The 16,292-nt window shown below is 40.8% G+C and overlaps 1 protein-coding gene across 1 annotated transcript in view; it reads right to left on the bottom strand.

Annotated features, from left to right (window-relative positions):
* The window catches only part of ADGRG7 (adhesion G protein-coupled receptor G7), a 62,567-nt gene that overhangs the window by 13,925 nt on the left and 32,350 nt on the right, over positions 1 to 16,292 (bottom strand). Inside the window, exons 5-9 of the mRNA XM_077817548.1 lie at positions 10,842 to 10,976; positions 8,919 to 9,019; positions 7,995 to 8,113; positions 7,790 to 7,895; positions 4,252 to 4,396 (exon numbers count right to left, since the gene is read on the bottom strand). Coding sequence (XP_077673674.1) covers positions 4,252 to 4,396; positions 7,790 to 7,895; positions 7,995 to 8,113; positions 8,919 to 9,019; positions 10,842 to 10,976 — 606 coding nt within the window. The remainder of the gene's footprint in view (positions 1 to 4,251; positions 4,397 to 7,789; positions 7,896 to 7,994; positions 8,114 to 8,918; positions 9,020 to 10,841; positions 10,977 to 16,292) is intronic.

Here is a 16,292-nt window from a genome sequence, read left to right on the forward strand (position 1 = left end):
GTACTTGTGGCACCTTAGAGACTAACCAATTGGTTAGTCTCAAAAAACCAATCTTTTTGCGAATACAGACTAACACGGCTGTTACTCTGAAACCAAGAGGTAGAAACTTATGCATTCCACTAGCAATCCTACTCCTATATACCAAATATGGCTGTTTAATACTTTTAATAAATAAAGCTTGCAATTTTGCATTTTCATAACATCTGTGGAAATTTGCAATTAAAACAGCCCTTTGCATTATTTGTGTATGATAGATGGACTTCAAATATATACAAAGGACTTTGAAATGCTCACATGAATCAATATGAGTGATACTTATTTTCCAATCCACCCAGTTTATGATCTATCATAGTGAATCTTGATCCATCACATTAATGGGTTTGATCCTCCAAATCTTAGCCACATAAGAAAGGCTTGTAGGAAGAGGCCAAATGTTACCTTCCAGAAAAAAATGCATGTGACATTGGCAGATGAGGTGCCAGCTCATGCCAACATACCAGGCCTTACTGAACACTTAAAATGAATAGCTGGATGCCAGGCCAATTCACTTGTGTTTTAGTGTAAATCAAAGTGATTGTTAAATCTATAAGAATGCATTTGGTGTTTAAACTTTATCAAAACTAATGGCATGCTGCATGCATTTTTTCACTGTTTTGTATTCTATTATAATGTAATACCAAACATTTACATTGAAGAAGTCTTGTATAATGCAAATAAAGAACTTTAACTGGAAAGCACTAATTCCTGTGCATTTGTAGGCAAGTGGTCATTGTGTATGATGACCAGAGATCAAAGACTCTAAATGCATTCCTCTCTTTCTGCCAGTCAAAGAAAGAGCCCATGTGGGTAGGGACCCTGTCAGCTTGTTTTCTGTGAGTGGAAGATATAAGTATGGACAGAAGGAAGAATTCTTGATCTCTGGACTATTTGGATTCTAACAGGGCAGAATAACTGAACAAGAAGACGGAGATCCCCAGAGTTACTCTGGGTAGCCCTGAGAGACTTTTGGGAAACTGGCGGATTTCTACATCTCTGCTAGTATTTGGAATTATAGACTGTGACTCACCAGTACATATATTTTACCTGCTTTAACTTCTCAATAACTCTCATTTGTTTTTCCTAGCTAATAGGACTTTACTTAATTTACTATAGAATTGGCTACCAGTCTTGTCTTTGGTATGAGATCTAGGATGCAAATCGACCTGGGTGAGAGACTGGTCTCTGGGGACTGAGTGTAACCTGGTGTTTTGTGATTTTCAGTGTAAGTGACCATTTATCATAAAGTCCAGCTTGCCTGGGTGGCAAGATAGACTGGAGTGTCTGTAGGGACTTTTTGTGACTCCACGAGAAGACTATTGTAGTACTTTTGGAATTCACATTTGGTACTGGGTTGATGAAGTCTAATTACAGAACACACCACCAATTTCAGGTGTCTGCCCTGCTTTTGACAGTCTGCCCTGAGGTAGGCACTTATGGTCCTGAGCCACTCCAGACCGTGTGACAATGCAATCTAAAAATTCAGAAATCACGATCAAATAGGAAATTCACACAGATCACTGCATGCAAAAGGTAATAAACATATAGAACAAGTTTGGGGAGAAGACAATTGAGGCAAAACTTGCAGCTATTTCAAGAGGCACCTGGAGTTATCTCTGAAGAAGGTAGAGTGTAAGGGATATGGTAAAAAAAAAAAAAAAAGCAAGTAGAATTCAGGTAACACGCAAAAATGAATAGGTATGTTGGACTGTATTTGGTATGTTATCCTTTTTGTGTTCCCAGAATTTATTATATTATATTTCCTGTAGAGAAATGACTATTTTTGTCCCTCTCAAATTTCTGATTTAGGCTGTGGACTGTACTTAAGAAGTTTTACCAGCAGAACTATGTCACTTAGGGATGTGATTTTTTTGCTATCATAGACATGCCAGTAAAAGCTGAGTGCCGATGCAGTTATGTTAGTATACACAGCTGATCAACGTGCCCTTGATCAACTACCTGAGAAACATATCTAAGAGGACCTAGACCTCTCTCTATCAGTTGAATAAGTCACAAAAGCCACCAAACAATTGAACTCTGGCAAGGCATCCAAAAAGGATGGAATCCCAACAGAACTGTACAAAGCAGCAGGCCCAAAGGTTATCAAGGTGCTCCACAACATCTTGAGCAGTATCTAGGAGGAAGAAGAAATGCCACTAGACTTCAAGGATGCTACCATTGTATCACTGTTCAAAAACAAAGGCAGCAAAGCTGACTGTGGAAACTACAAAGGCATTACTCTCTTCTGTACAGCAAGGAAAATACTTGCTCGCATTCTACTGAAGAGACTTTTTGCAAATATATCTGAGGAGAATTTGTCAGAAGTGCAGTGTGGTTTTAGACCAGGTCATAGCTCTATGGACTTATTTTTGTTGTAAGGCAGGTCCAGGAAAAATGTTCAGAGCAGAACACGGACCTTTATTCAGTCTTCATCGACTTGACCAAAGCCTTTGATATGGTCAACAGAGAGGGTCTACGGGCTATTTTACATAAACTGGGCTGCCCAAGAAGGGCCAGTTCCATGATCACATGACAGGACAAGTGTTCTCCAATGGTGACTCTTCTGACGCATTCAAAATCTCGAATGGAGTAAAGCAAGGCTGCATTCACCTTGTACTTTACTTGCATCCTCAGCCATGCCACAAGGGACTTGGCTCAGGGAACATACATCCACTACCGACTCAATGGCTCCCTCTTTGGTCTTTGAAGATTAAACATTAAAACCAAGATATCGGAGCGACTTCTCATTGAAGCACTCTTTGCAGATGACTGTGCCCTGATGGCCCACAGACATAATGGCCTTCAGGTAATCGCTGACAGATTTTCTGAAGCATCCCAGCTCTTTGGCCTCACCATTAGTCTCGGGTAAGACAGAGGTTTTGTTCCAACCTGCACTTCATTCCAATGCCCCGGTGCCAGCCATCTCCATCCAAGGCACAAAGTTGAAAAATGTGGATCAGTTCAAGTATCTGGGCAGTACCATCTTCAGTGATGGTTCCCTTGACAAGGAAATTGTCTTTAGAATAGTAAAGCTAGCCAGGCCCTTGGCCGACTTCAAACAAAAGTCTTCAATCAACACAACATCCACCTCTCCACCAAACTGAAGATCTATAGTGAGGTGGTCCTAACATCTCTCCTGTACAGTCCTGAGACATGGACTCTTTATAGACAGCATATTAAACACCTTGAGCAATTTCACATGCGCTCCCTCCACTCAATAATGAGCATTTGCTGGCACGACAGAGTGACCAACAATAAGGTCCTTGAGAGAGCAAACATAACCAGCAATGAGGAAAAGTTGTTGAGAGTGCAACTTAGGTGGACTGGACATCTCATCAGAATGGAAGACCCACTCCCCAAAAACAGATCTTGTGTGAGGAGCTGAGGCAGGGCAAAAGAAAGAAGGGTCATCTGTTCAAGTCCTTCAAAGACAGCCTGAAGAGCAGTCTCCAGAGGGCTGGCATTAGCCCCAAAGAACTTGAGCAAATGACTCAGAACAGGACTCACTGACGGTCTCTGACAAGATCAGCCTGCAACAATTTCGAGCAGTATTGACACAGTTGTCTCCAGGCTGCATGTGAAAGGCGCCATAGAGCTGCACCATCAAACATCATGGATACGGACTTCCCATACCCTCAGTGCGGCTGATTCTCTGCATCAGCGTTCGGACTTCAGAGTCATATGCGTAGCCACAGATGAGATTCGTGATATCATCATCATTGTTACCGATGGACTACCAACATCACCAGTGTAAGGCACTTACTACAAGTATAGTTTATTTCACTTTACCTAATTGGAAAAAGCTATGCCAGTATAAGCACTGTTATACCAGTGTACATTACGCAGCTTTGCTTTTTTAACTATACCAGCGTAGTTAAAGCAGCTGAACTTTTAAGTGTAGACAAGTCCTCTTCTGTCTGGGTGGCATCCCTCCCACGCCAATAACGGAACAATGATAGAATTATGTTGTTCTTTTGAAGACTAAAAAAGAATAAAGGTAAAGGAGCCCTAGAGCCTTTTAAAAACTGTAAACTTCATACCTTCTATGAATGCAGTGACAACACTGAGGGGATAGAGATGGTCATTTACTATATGTTTCCCTGCCCAGTCTGGTTGTGGGCAGTAGGTGCTATGGCAATTGAAATGGTAAATAATTGAGGCTGGAACATTCTCTAGAATACGCTCTCTCTCAGTTCTATTTGTAAGAGGACTCACCTTTGGCTTGAAGACTATTTTAACATCGTTGACTGTTGCATTAGCAACATTGCCAGAGATAACTTGTTTAGTATGATTAAAATGAGTCTTGTAATTTTTTGATTGGAAAAATTTGTCATTTTGATACAAGACAAAGCCAATACGTCTATTTCCAGATGAACCTACATTGGGCAAAGAGAAAAGAGATGTAGGGTCACAGATACCTCATGGAACAGATTATTATAGAAGTAGATGATAGCAACTCCTATATTTAGCTTGCCTAACACTTCCATTGTAAAAGATCCTTTGAGAAGCTCTTACGCCTCTGTTATACACAGCAAGCCTTAATATTTGTAAGGGAAACCCTTTGAGCTAAGGAAGTACCTTTTCTCTATCCCATGAGATTCTAGTCAGCTTTTGCTGAGACATTAACTGTTAAAAAAAATCACCGTTTCCTTTCTCAGAGTTGCATGCCCTGGAGCAATTTTGGCAGTCTGCAAGAAATAATAACTATATGCATGAACATTCAGGTTCACAACGATTACAAAGCCACAGCAATAGAATCAGACATGGTGCTGGGAATACGTGAAAACTGCCAGAGCAGCTATAGGGATGGGGGAGAAGAGGTCCTGGTCTCTTCCCCTCAGACCCAGCACATGGCCTCAGTGGCTCATGCACTATATGGGAAAGGAACAGGGATAGATGGCTCTGCCCCCAATATACACCTTCTCTGCACAGCATCTGGCCCCAGCAGTTTATTCCCATTTTCTGGAGATACCTCATGGAGCAAGTTCTCACCCAAGAGCTAAGCAAGGCTGAGCTCCATCCTTCTGCTCCCAATACAGCACATTCACCCAGGGGTCCATCCTGCCCCTCTGGGATAACAGCCTTCTCTTTCTGCCAACTAATATAGTTAAACCTATATCTCAAGAACTCCTGCTGCAGTCTATGCTGCAGTGCAGAAAGCTCAGGGTGGGGTTTTTTACAGTTGCACATAGTAGAATTTGTATTTACCTTTTCAATTTAAGAAAACCTAGGAAATTACATACATAAAAAACTACTTTAAAAAGGCTTTTTACAATGTATTAACTTAAACAACAAATTAAAGTCATAATATTAACAAAAATAGAGAAAAATATTGCAAACAGAGAAAAATGCTAATATATCAGTCTGCAGACTGCATCTCCTTTAGGATGGGGAAGGTAGAGCAGTGCTGCAGAATTGTCTCTCTCAGGGTGAACGAGACTGTGAAAATAATAAGAGCTACAGAGCAATTAGATCACACTGGTTTAGAGTCTTCCAGTGTATTTAATTATTTGTATAGCACCTTTTACTAGTATCAAATCAACAAATAAGCATATAAGCAGATGTGACATTACAGAAGTTAAGAGACAGATGGACATCTGTGAAAAGAACTTCTAAAAGTGGAATTATTTTTTAAAAACTGTATACTTGTAATGACGATGAGGAAAGACAGTAGCTGTTGTGAAAGTAGAATGAATTATATTGAAATTATAATTCATTAGAGAAATGCTGCTTGAAGGGTTTGTTGAAATATAGTTGTCAGGAAGAGAAACATCAAGGAGTGTGAGACAATGGGTCCTCAAACGAATTAACTTAGAGCTTCTACTGAACTAGGAGATTGGTAAACGTTCGTATGCAAATAAGATATGTATGTATATTCGTCAGTTTCTGCTTCCTTTTATCTCTTATGTTAAATTGGCTTTGGCTTATCTGTTTAAATAAGTTAGCTTGAGCTTTTGCAGGAGGCTCACATACCTGGGTGCATTGCCAAAGCGCTTTGCTAATAAACAGAGTGGTCTGACAAATTCTGTGAGTCTTGAATCTGACTTTGACACTGTTTTAACCAGTTCTCCAGGGTTCATTGTTAAGTCTTCCACCGCACAAAGAGCAGAAGACTTATTTTTTTTTTAGCCTAGATGATTTTATTCAGATAAAGGAAAACAACAAGAAAAGAGAGAACAGATATAAAGTCTGCATGTGAAGGAGAACACAATAGCTCAATTGGTAACATTCTGCAACTGAAATTACATTAAAAATGGTTAAAAAAATGTTATTATTTAGGTTACAAAGTCAAGCACTTGAAAATTAGGAAATGCCAGATCTATGTTTGATAAGACAACTTTAATATTGTCCTTTTGTGCATCCCTCCTGTTTACTGAATGAGGCAGGCGTCCTGTGGAAAAAAATGGTTTGTAATTATGAAATTCATCATGAACTAATCAAATTGTAATCATGAAATTAAAGTCCGTACCATCATAAATATACACAGAATTAAGAATTAAGGTTACACAGGAAATTGTCTATCTGGCATTTCCTAACTTTTGAGTGCTTGAAATAAAACGCCACGCTTTTATGTGCAACTGTGACAATCCCCCTATCGTGCATCATTTGAAACTAGACTGTCCTGTACCACAGCACAGACTTCTACACCTCTGGAGCTACCAGACTAAAACAGCCTTTTACTGCTATTACCTCTGTAATCCTCAGGGGAGGGATTGGGCTGCCCTAGCTCTCTCTCTCTCCCATACCATCCTTACAGCTGCTCCAGCACCGCCCAGGTGTTCCCAGTGCTGTACTGTGTGTGTGTGTGAGGTAATGCTGATGCTGATGCTTTGGTAGCAGCAGAGGCCTAGCACTTTGGAATGTTCATGTCACCATTATTGTGGCAAGTTGTCATCATTTCCCTGAGGAACATAAGGGCAGCGTCAATTGTCAAATATGTGTACCTCAGCAAAACCTGAACAGATGTTCACAGGAATAAGAAAAGACATTTCTCTCTAGCCCCAGGCATTTCCCACTGCCATATTTCAGAAGCCTGCTGCAAACAATTGAGGTGTTAGAACTTGTTTTTTAAAAAGGTCTTAAGGAATTTTATGAAGGAAAACTTTAGGCAACCTAAATATAGGGGTCACTCCCAGTTTAATGAAACATAAAGTGGCCACTGTCCCTGCAGCAGACAAACAGACTACTCAATATTTAAAGATGCAGTACACCAAAAACAAAATGACCTTTTTGCTTTCTATATATACACTACATTTAACAAGTTTTCTTATAATTTAATAAAGAATCAGACTAGTGACAAACTGAAGTTAGAGACTCCCTCATGTCAGAAATTAATTACTTATCTGTAGCAGAAAATAATTACTTATCTATATCTACCAATCAAAATGGCCTTTCTTTTTAAGAAAGAATTTTCTTTTTAAGCTTACATGATAGTAGTCTGTAGTTTTGGAGCAGAAATTTTTAGTCCAACCTCTAATGGAGATGTGTAATTTAGTGGTTCACTTTGGAGACTGTAGCTCTGTAACCACACATTCATTACAGTTATAAAAACTCAGGCCATGTTACAGGTAAGTCAGCAGTGATTCACAAATAAGGTCACACAGTTAGCTTTGCCATGTACACTTCTTGTTCTATGATATGTGCCCTAATATATGTACATAAAAAGACATCTTTTCATAGATTTTAGTCAAAGGAGTGTGAGAACACTTTTGTGCAGAATTTGCCCAGCACTAGGTTTTGGGGAAGAGTGTACTTACTGTTCTTTGTAACGTTGATCAGTATTTGAACTTCTATATTGTTGGCATTGTTAGAGTCATTTTCAGCTACATTAATATTTTCAGACTGTAAACTTCCTGATGCTGTGTAGGCAAGAGTCACCAAAGAATTTGTACGAATTGTTAGAATTTGTAAAAATGTGCTCATTGTCCTTATAATTCCCACAAAGCAAATAAGCTTACCTGTCTGTGCAGAGAAAAAAGCTATAGTTGAATCTGGATTCAATGAAATGTTCTGAACTGCAATGTTGGGCTGAACAGCAAAGCCATTCAAAGAGAAATATTCCAGTGTCTTTGTGAGGCTGCATTGAAGTAAGGAATGGTGTAAATGTCTTTACCACTGTAAAGTATATCAGAATATAGAGCCTGTCTGCCCTCCCTCAGTGACTTCAAATTTGTTCCATAGAGTATAGGACAGGGTAGAATTTGGCCAAAAATCTCTTATTCTAATGGGCCAAATCCCATTACTGTTGAAGTCAATGGGAGATTTGCCTTTGACTTCAGTGGAATTAGGATTTGGCGTTTTATGCATCAAGGAGGAAAATCTAGAATATTGCTACAATTTAATAGTTCGTTAGATAACTTGGATATTTTTTTCCAAGTGTGTTGATGTGTTCAGGAACCTGCTCCTTCAAGGAGACAACTTACTAGCATACTAGTAACTCTCCTTTTCCATTCTCTGGATATCCTACTAGTAATAATAATGCTTCCCACTTCTATGATTCCTTTCATACAAGAACCTCTAAGTGTTTATTAATATTCATTAAGGTCCACATCATCCCAGCAGGTAGGGTAAGAACACCTATTCCCATTGTACAGACAGGGAAAGCGAGGCACTGGTTAATTGACTGGCGCAAGGTGACACAGCAAATCACTGGCAAAGCTGGGAACTGAATGCAGGTAACCTGACTTGTCATCCCCAACTCTAGACCTCACTGTCTCCAGATTAGGAAAACTGGGCCAACTTCATTCATCCCTGGGGTAACTCTTCTGAGTTGGTGGAGTTACCCTGGAGATTAATTTGTCCCACTATGTTCCATTTTTAATCTTAAATGGATGGACATGTTTAGTTTTACCAAATTTAATAGAAACAGAAATTGTAATTACCCTGCTGTAATATTAGTAAGGGTCTCGTTTGCAGAGTTGAATTCACTCACTCTGGCATCCAAAAGTTGGCTAACTGTAGCCACTGCAGCCTCTATAGCATTCTGACAAACAGAAAAGAGGGAAATATTCAGTAGGAATGGTATACGAACTCACTTCTTTTAATACGCTGTATTGTGATAGAATATTTTGTTAACACTTGCCTTAATCAAAAGGAAATAGAATAAGTAACCCTCTTCTCCCCAGCCCTGTCTGCCTCGCCTTCCATCCCTTCCTTTTTCTTTCCATTTAGCTGATCCCCTCCTAAATAAATTCCCCCAAAATAAACAAACGAACAAACAAACAAGACAAACAAACTCCTAATGTGGAACTAACATAATATTTAGTGACGGCACGTTTCAGAGTGGTAGCCGTGTTAGTCTGTATCAGCAAAAAGAACGAGGAGGACTTGTGGCACCTTAGAGACTAACAAATTTATTTGGGCATAAGCTTTCATGGGCTAATACCCACTTCATCAGATGCATGCAGTGGAAAATACAGTAGGAAGATAAAAATACAGAGAACATGAAAAAATGGGGGTTGTCGTACCAACTCTAACGAGACTAATCAATTAAGGTGGGCTATTATCAGCAGGAGAAAAAAATCTTTTGTAGTGATAATCAGGATGGCCCATTTCAAACAGTTGACAAGAAGGTGTGAGTAACAGTAGGGGAAAAATTAGCATGGGGAAATAGTTTTTATTTTGTGTAGTCACCCATCCACTCCCAGTCATTATTCAAGCCTAATTTAATGGTGTCCAGTTTGCAAATTAATTTCAGGTCCGCAGTTTCTCGTTGGAGTCTGTTTTTGAAGTTTTTTTGTTGAAGAATTGCGACTTTTAGGTCTGTAACTGAGTGTCCAGGGAGGTTGAAGTGTTCTCTGACTGGTTTTTGAATGTTATAATTCTTGACGTCTGATTTGTGTCCATTCATTCTTTTGCGTAGAGACTGTCCGGTTTGGCCAATGTACATGGCAGAGGGGCATTACTGTTACTCACACCTTCTTGTCAACTGGTTGAAATGGGCCATCCTGATTATCACTACAAAAGTTTTTTTTCCTCCTGCTGATAATAGCCCACCTTAATTGATTAGTCTCGTTAGAGTTGGTACGATAACCCCCATTTTTTCATGTTCTCTGTATATATATCTTCCTACTGTATTTTCCACTGCATGCATCTATGAAGTGGGTTTTAACCCACGAAAGCTTATGCCCAAATAAATTTGTTAGTCTCTAAGGTGCCACAAGTTCTCCTTGTTCTTATAACATTTAGAGGCATTTTGCTTATGTGTTATACCCTTTCCCCCACCTTGTGTGTTGTGTCTATCCAGTCTATTTAGAGTGTAATCTCTTCAGGACAGGGACCATTTACTACTCTGTTTATGAAGTGCCTAGCACAATGGGGCCCCACTCTTGGTTGGCCTTTAGGGACTACCGTAATAAACCTGTTAAATAAAAATGTTAAATAAAAATGAGCTATTAGTAGGGAAAAAAGGCTTTGAGCCAACGGATGCATAGGCACCTCACATTATTCGAATGTAGATAGGCAAAAAAAAAAGGTTAATGTAGGACATCAGGTTCAGTTGATGCCAATATTTGAATTTCAAATGCACAAAATTTAAAGTGATTGATAGAGATGAATCCACCATGTTATCCCAGAAACTGAGATAGGGACATTCCACTAAGATGCTTGAGATCTGAACTCAGATCCACTGTTTAATAGCTCAATGTATCGCAACTAGATTAGATACTTGGGTTTTGTTGTTGTTTTTTATTAAGTGAAACCAAAAAGACTGATTTTCCGTGGGGCTAGGAAAAGTGTCCCAAACATCCTACTATATCCTATTAAGCCATAAAACAAAATACTTTTTTAGTCTTGGTGATTCTCACCTTAGAATCATTTTTCAGAATCTGCTCTGCAATATTAGCAGCACGAGAGATGTTCTCGGTGGTCAGTTTCTCCGGCACAGAAGTAAGGATCTGGGTATTACTGGCAATGGTCTCTAAGTCGACGTGACTGAGTAACTGTTAGAAAAATGGTACATCACACAAAGAAAATATGAGGGAAAACAGTGGCCATTTTTATACCCATTCTCTAATGAAATAAAAGAATAGCAGGTTCACAGCCAAATTATTTGCTCTATAAACTGACACAGCTCCTATTAACTCAATAGCTCTGTGCCAGCTTACATCAGCAAGCAGAGAATTTGGCCCACTGTACACAGTCACTTCTCCCACTCATAGAAACACAATAAGATCTTGTCTAGATGACTAAAGGTATGTTTATACTGCAATAAAAGACCCAAGGCTGGCCTGGGTCAGCTGACTTGGGCTTGCGGGGGAGGGGAGGGGGCATTGGGCTGTGGAGCTGTAAAATTACACAGTAGGTGTTTGGGCTTGGGCTGGGCTGGAGCCCAGGTTCTGAGAACTTGCGAGTCTTTTATCATTGTAGACCTACCCTGAGATTCTGAATCCATGGACTTCTGTAGCCCCTTCCACTCACAATGTGTGCTACATAAACAGAATTAGATTTGAAACAACTTTAGGAAGCCACCAGAAGAATAAAGGAAACACCATACTAGAGTAGCTTAGTCCTTCTCTAAGTAGTTCTAGTATGACTGATAAATCTTTAAATGATAACACTTGAGTGAAGCTCTGAGATATAGAGTGTATTATGTGCATGTTACATACAAACATGAACATTATTGAGGTTGCAAAATTAAGCACTCAAATAGGAAATGTCAGAATTAACATTGCCCATGCAACCTTAATTTACCCCCCACCCCCGTGTACTGTTTGTGATAGATACCATTGTGATACAGTCTTTAATTACATGATCACATACTATTTTTGGCACAGGACCCCTGCCTCATTCAGGGGCTGGACCTTCTCTGCGGGGTGAGTCAGGCTTATGTAGTAAAGGAGGTTGTTGTCTGCAGGACCCCTGCTTCATTTGTTGCAGAAGTTGGAAAGGGTGTAGTGAAGGAGGCAGGAGACTGACGGAAAAGAGGATGATCTCATGGTTATGACAGCTGAATGCTGACCTAGATAATTGGATTCATGTGCCTGTATGCCTTATTTACTGCACACTATTTAAACCCTGCCCTGGATATAGTATTAATTTCTCATGGCACCTATCACTATTATATCTGTGTGCTTCCAAATCCTTAGTTTATTTTCAGATTATCCCTATGTTACAGATGGGGTACTGAAACACAAAGATTACGGTCAGAAATATCCACCAATTTGGGGTTCCCAACTTGAGACTCCTATGACCTGATTTTTTCAGAGTACTTACCATTGAGAGTACAGGAGAAACAGTCTGGGTTATGGGCCTTTAAAAGGTGGTAATTCCTGATCACTGCAGATATAGCTTTCCCAAATTTTCCATCATCATTTGTAACTGAAAAATGCTGAGTTGTCTTTAAAATTCACTATGTGGCAGTATAACTTCAAAAATTAAAAAAAAAATATTGTGGGCAACAATTTAAACTGAAAACACAAGTACAGAGCCTTTGATATCTATTATTACTAGTAGTAAAAATTTATATTATGGTAGCTCCCTGAGGCCCCAGTCTGACACTGTTCAGAAAAAGAGAGACAAACCCTGCCCTGATAGGCTCACGATCTAAAGATGCAAACAGAACAAGGGTAGAGTTGGTGACAGTACCTGGGAGCAAATAAACATGATGAAGAATTGGCACATCTTTGCTAGTTACATGGATTGTAGCTTTTTTGTTTTGTTTTATTTTGTTTTAAACTGGAGTTGAGATAGGGAAGTAGTGAGTAGGAAAAGAAAAAAGGGGAAAACACTATAAAGCAAAAAGAGTACAACACCTCTAAAAGAAGGGCTGTTTCTTTATATGTTCAAAGCACAGATCCCATTGACTTTAATTTGCAGCTCTGGGTGCTCAGCACTTCTGCAAATCAGACCCCACGGTCTCAAGCTGGGCAACAGAAAAAGAGGAACACACAACTCGGGATCTCCTGTGAAAAGTCTGGTTTCAGTGACTTGCCCAGCGTCACATAGGAACTCTGTGGCAGAGGCGAGGATAGAATCCAATTCTTTAAGACAGTATTTACCTATGAGAACATCATTTCTGTTCCTGCAGTCCACACCCTCATTCACTACTGTGACAGGGTCAGGCCAGATGGCTCCAGGAGACTAATAGAAGGCAGATATATTAGCCCCCAGTTAAGTAGGTCCCTTTTCCCTGGGTAAGGTAACAGGAAAGGTTCCGGAACAATCAGGAACCTCTGGAGACAATTAAGACAGACAGGCTGATTGGAACACCTGCAGCCAATCAAGAAGCAGCTAGAATCAATTAAGGCAGGCTAATCAGGGCACCTGGGTTTTAAAAAGGAGCTCACTTCAGTTTGTGGTGCGCATGTAAGGAGCTGGAAGCAAGAGGCACTAGGAGCTGAGAGTGAGAACGCGGACTGTTGGAGGACTGAGAAGTACAAGCATTATCAGACACCAGGAGGAAGGTCCTATGGTGAGGATAAAGAAGGTGTTGGGAGGAGGCCATGGGGAAGTAGCCCAGGGAGATGTAGCTGTTGCACAGCTGTTCCAGGAGGCACTCTAGACAGCTGCATTCCACAGGGCCCTGGGCTGGAACCCGGAGTAGAGGGCAGGCCCGGGTTCCCCCCAAACCTCCTGACTCCAAGTCAGACACAGGAGGAGTTGACCTGGACTGTGGGTTCACAAAAACAGCCAGACTGAGGGCTGCCGTGAAGCTCCAAGGAGAGCAAATCCACCAATAAGCGCAAGACCCACCAAAGTAGAGGAGGAACTTTGTCACACTATGCACTTTCCAACTTCTACCATAATTGAGGCAGAGATCTTATAGGGTACATCTACACAGCAAAAAAAATCCCATGGCAGCAAATCTCAGAACTTGGGTCAACTGACTCATGCTTGCAGAGCTCGCACTACAGGGCTAAACATAGCACTGTAGACATTTGGGCTCAGACAGGAGAGTCCGAAAGCCAGGGTTGCAACCCTAGCCCAAATGTCTAATTTTTAGCCCCTAGACTAATCCCAAGTCAATTGACCAAGGCTGTGACATGTGCTGCCATGTTTGTTTGTTTGTTTTTGAAGTGTAGATGTACCCATTGACAACAGTCTCCTTCACTGTATAACCCTGATTCATCCCCAGAGCAGGTCCATCCTGTGCAATGAATGATGCAGGGGTCATGTGGAAAAATAGTATGTGATCATATAATTAAAGACTGTATCATAATGCACATACAACAATGGGACTGAATTAGGTTTTCACATGCAACTGTGATTAATCCTGGCATTTCCTAATTTATGTGTGCTTGATTTTGCAAGCTTAATGTTCTTTTAACATCATTTTTTTAATGTAACTTATATAAGGGCTGATCAAAAATTTACCATCAAAATTTAGGTTTGATGGAAAATTGGGTTGAGAAAACAGAAATTTTTCACAGAAAGTATCAGCTTTCCACAGACATTTTTTTTAACTTTTCCATCAAAAAATTGAAAAGCTGAAAACCAAACACATTTCAGTCAAAAAACCTAAAAATGTATGTTTTTAAACAAGAACTTTTACAGAAGAAACTATAACCTAAACTGAAACAAGGAGTAAGATGTGAAAGAGTCCTAATAGGAAATGTAGTCCATCCCTAGGCCAGTGGGTGTTTGCTCCTTACGTTATGTTCCCCAGTGCTATATCCACTAGCTTTCAGAGGCTCAAGTGACTTTCACTACTTCCTTTGGAAAAATATTGTACAATCTGACCTTACCATTTGGTAACTATCCTGATATTCTGCCTATATTCATCCCATTACTCCTGATGTGACCAGCCTGAACAAGTCATTTTCTTCCTTGGTGTTTACACCCTTCAAATACATGTAAGCATTTATAATATCCATTCTACATCAGATTTGGCTGTGCTGTACATTAGTATTAGATTTTAATTTTTCAACATAAATTGGTTCCTCCAGCCCCTTGATATGTTCTGTTTCTGTTCTTTAAATCCCCTCCAGTTTGTTCTCTACCACCTGCTACTGAGCCCTGGTCTACACTAGAGCTTTAGGTCGAATTTAGCAGCATTAAATCGATTTAACTCTGCACCCGTCCACACGATGAAGCCCTTTATTTTGACTTAAAGGGCTCTTAAAATCGATTTCCTTACTCCACCCCTGACAAGTGGATTAGCGCTTAAATCGGCCTTGCCGGCTCGAATTTGGGGTACTGTGGACACAATTCAATGGTATTGGCCTCCGGGAGCTATCCCAGAGTGCTCCATTGTGACCGCTCTGGACAGCACTCTCAACTCAGATGCACTGGCCAGGTAGACAGGAAAAGAACCGCGAACTTTTGAATCTCATTTCCTGTTTGGCCAGCGTGGCAAGCTGCAGGTGACCATGCAGAGCTCATCAGCATAGGTGACCATGATGGAGTCCCAGAATCGCAAAAGAGCTCCAGCATGGACCCAACGGGAGGTACGGGATCTGATCGCTGTATGGGGAGAGGAATCCGTGCTATCAGAACTCCGTTCCAGTTTTCGAAATGCCAAAACCTTTGTCAAAATCTCCCAGGGCATGAAGGACAGAGACCATAACAGGGACCAGAAGCAGTGCCGTGTGAAACTGAAGGAGCTGAGGCAAGCCTACCAGAAAACCAGAGAGGCAAACGGCCGCTCCGGGTCAGAGCCCCAAACATGCCGCTTCTATGATGAGCTGCATGCCATTTTAGGGGGTTCAGCCACCACTACCCCAGCCGTGTTGTTTGACTCCTTCAATGGAGATGGAGGCAATATGGAAGCAGGTTTTGGGGACGAAGAAGATGATGATGATGATGAGGTTGTAGATAGCTCACAGCAAGCAAGCGGAGAAACCGGTTTTCCCGACAGCCAGGAACTGTTTCTCACCCTGGACCTGGAGCCAGTACCCCCCAAACCCACCCAAGGCTGCCTCCTGGACCCAGCAGGCGGAGAAGGGACCTCCGGTGAGTGTACCTTTTAAAATACTATACATGGTTTAAAAGCAAGCATGTGAAAGGATTACTTTGCCCTGGCATTCGCGGCTCTCCTGGATGTACTCCCAAAGCCTTTGCAAAAGGTTTCTGGGGAGGGCAGCCTTATTGCGTCCTTCATGGTAGGACACTTTACCACTCCAGGCCAGTAACACGTACTCGGGAATCATTGTACAACAAAGCATTGCAGTGTATGTTTGCTGGAGTTCAAACAACATCTGTTCTTTATCTCTCTGTGTTATCCTCAGGAGAGTGAGATATAATTCATGGTCACCTGGTTGAAATAGAGTGCTTTTCTTAAGGGGACACTCAGAGGAGCCCATTCCTGCTGGGCTGTT

The sequence above is a fragment of the Eretmochelys imbricata genome, chromosome 1, assembly GCF_965152235.1.
Source record: "Eretmochelys imbricata isolate rEreImb1 chromosome 1, rEreImb1.hap1, whole genome shotgun sequence".
NCBI classification, from domain to species: Eukaryota; Metazoa; Chordata; order Testudines; family Cheloniidae; genus Eretmochelys; species Eretmochelys imbricata.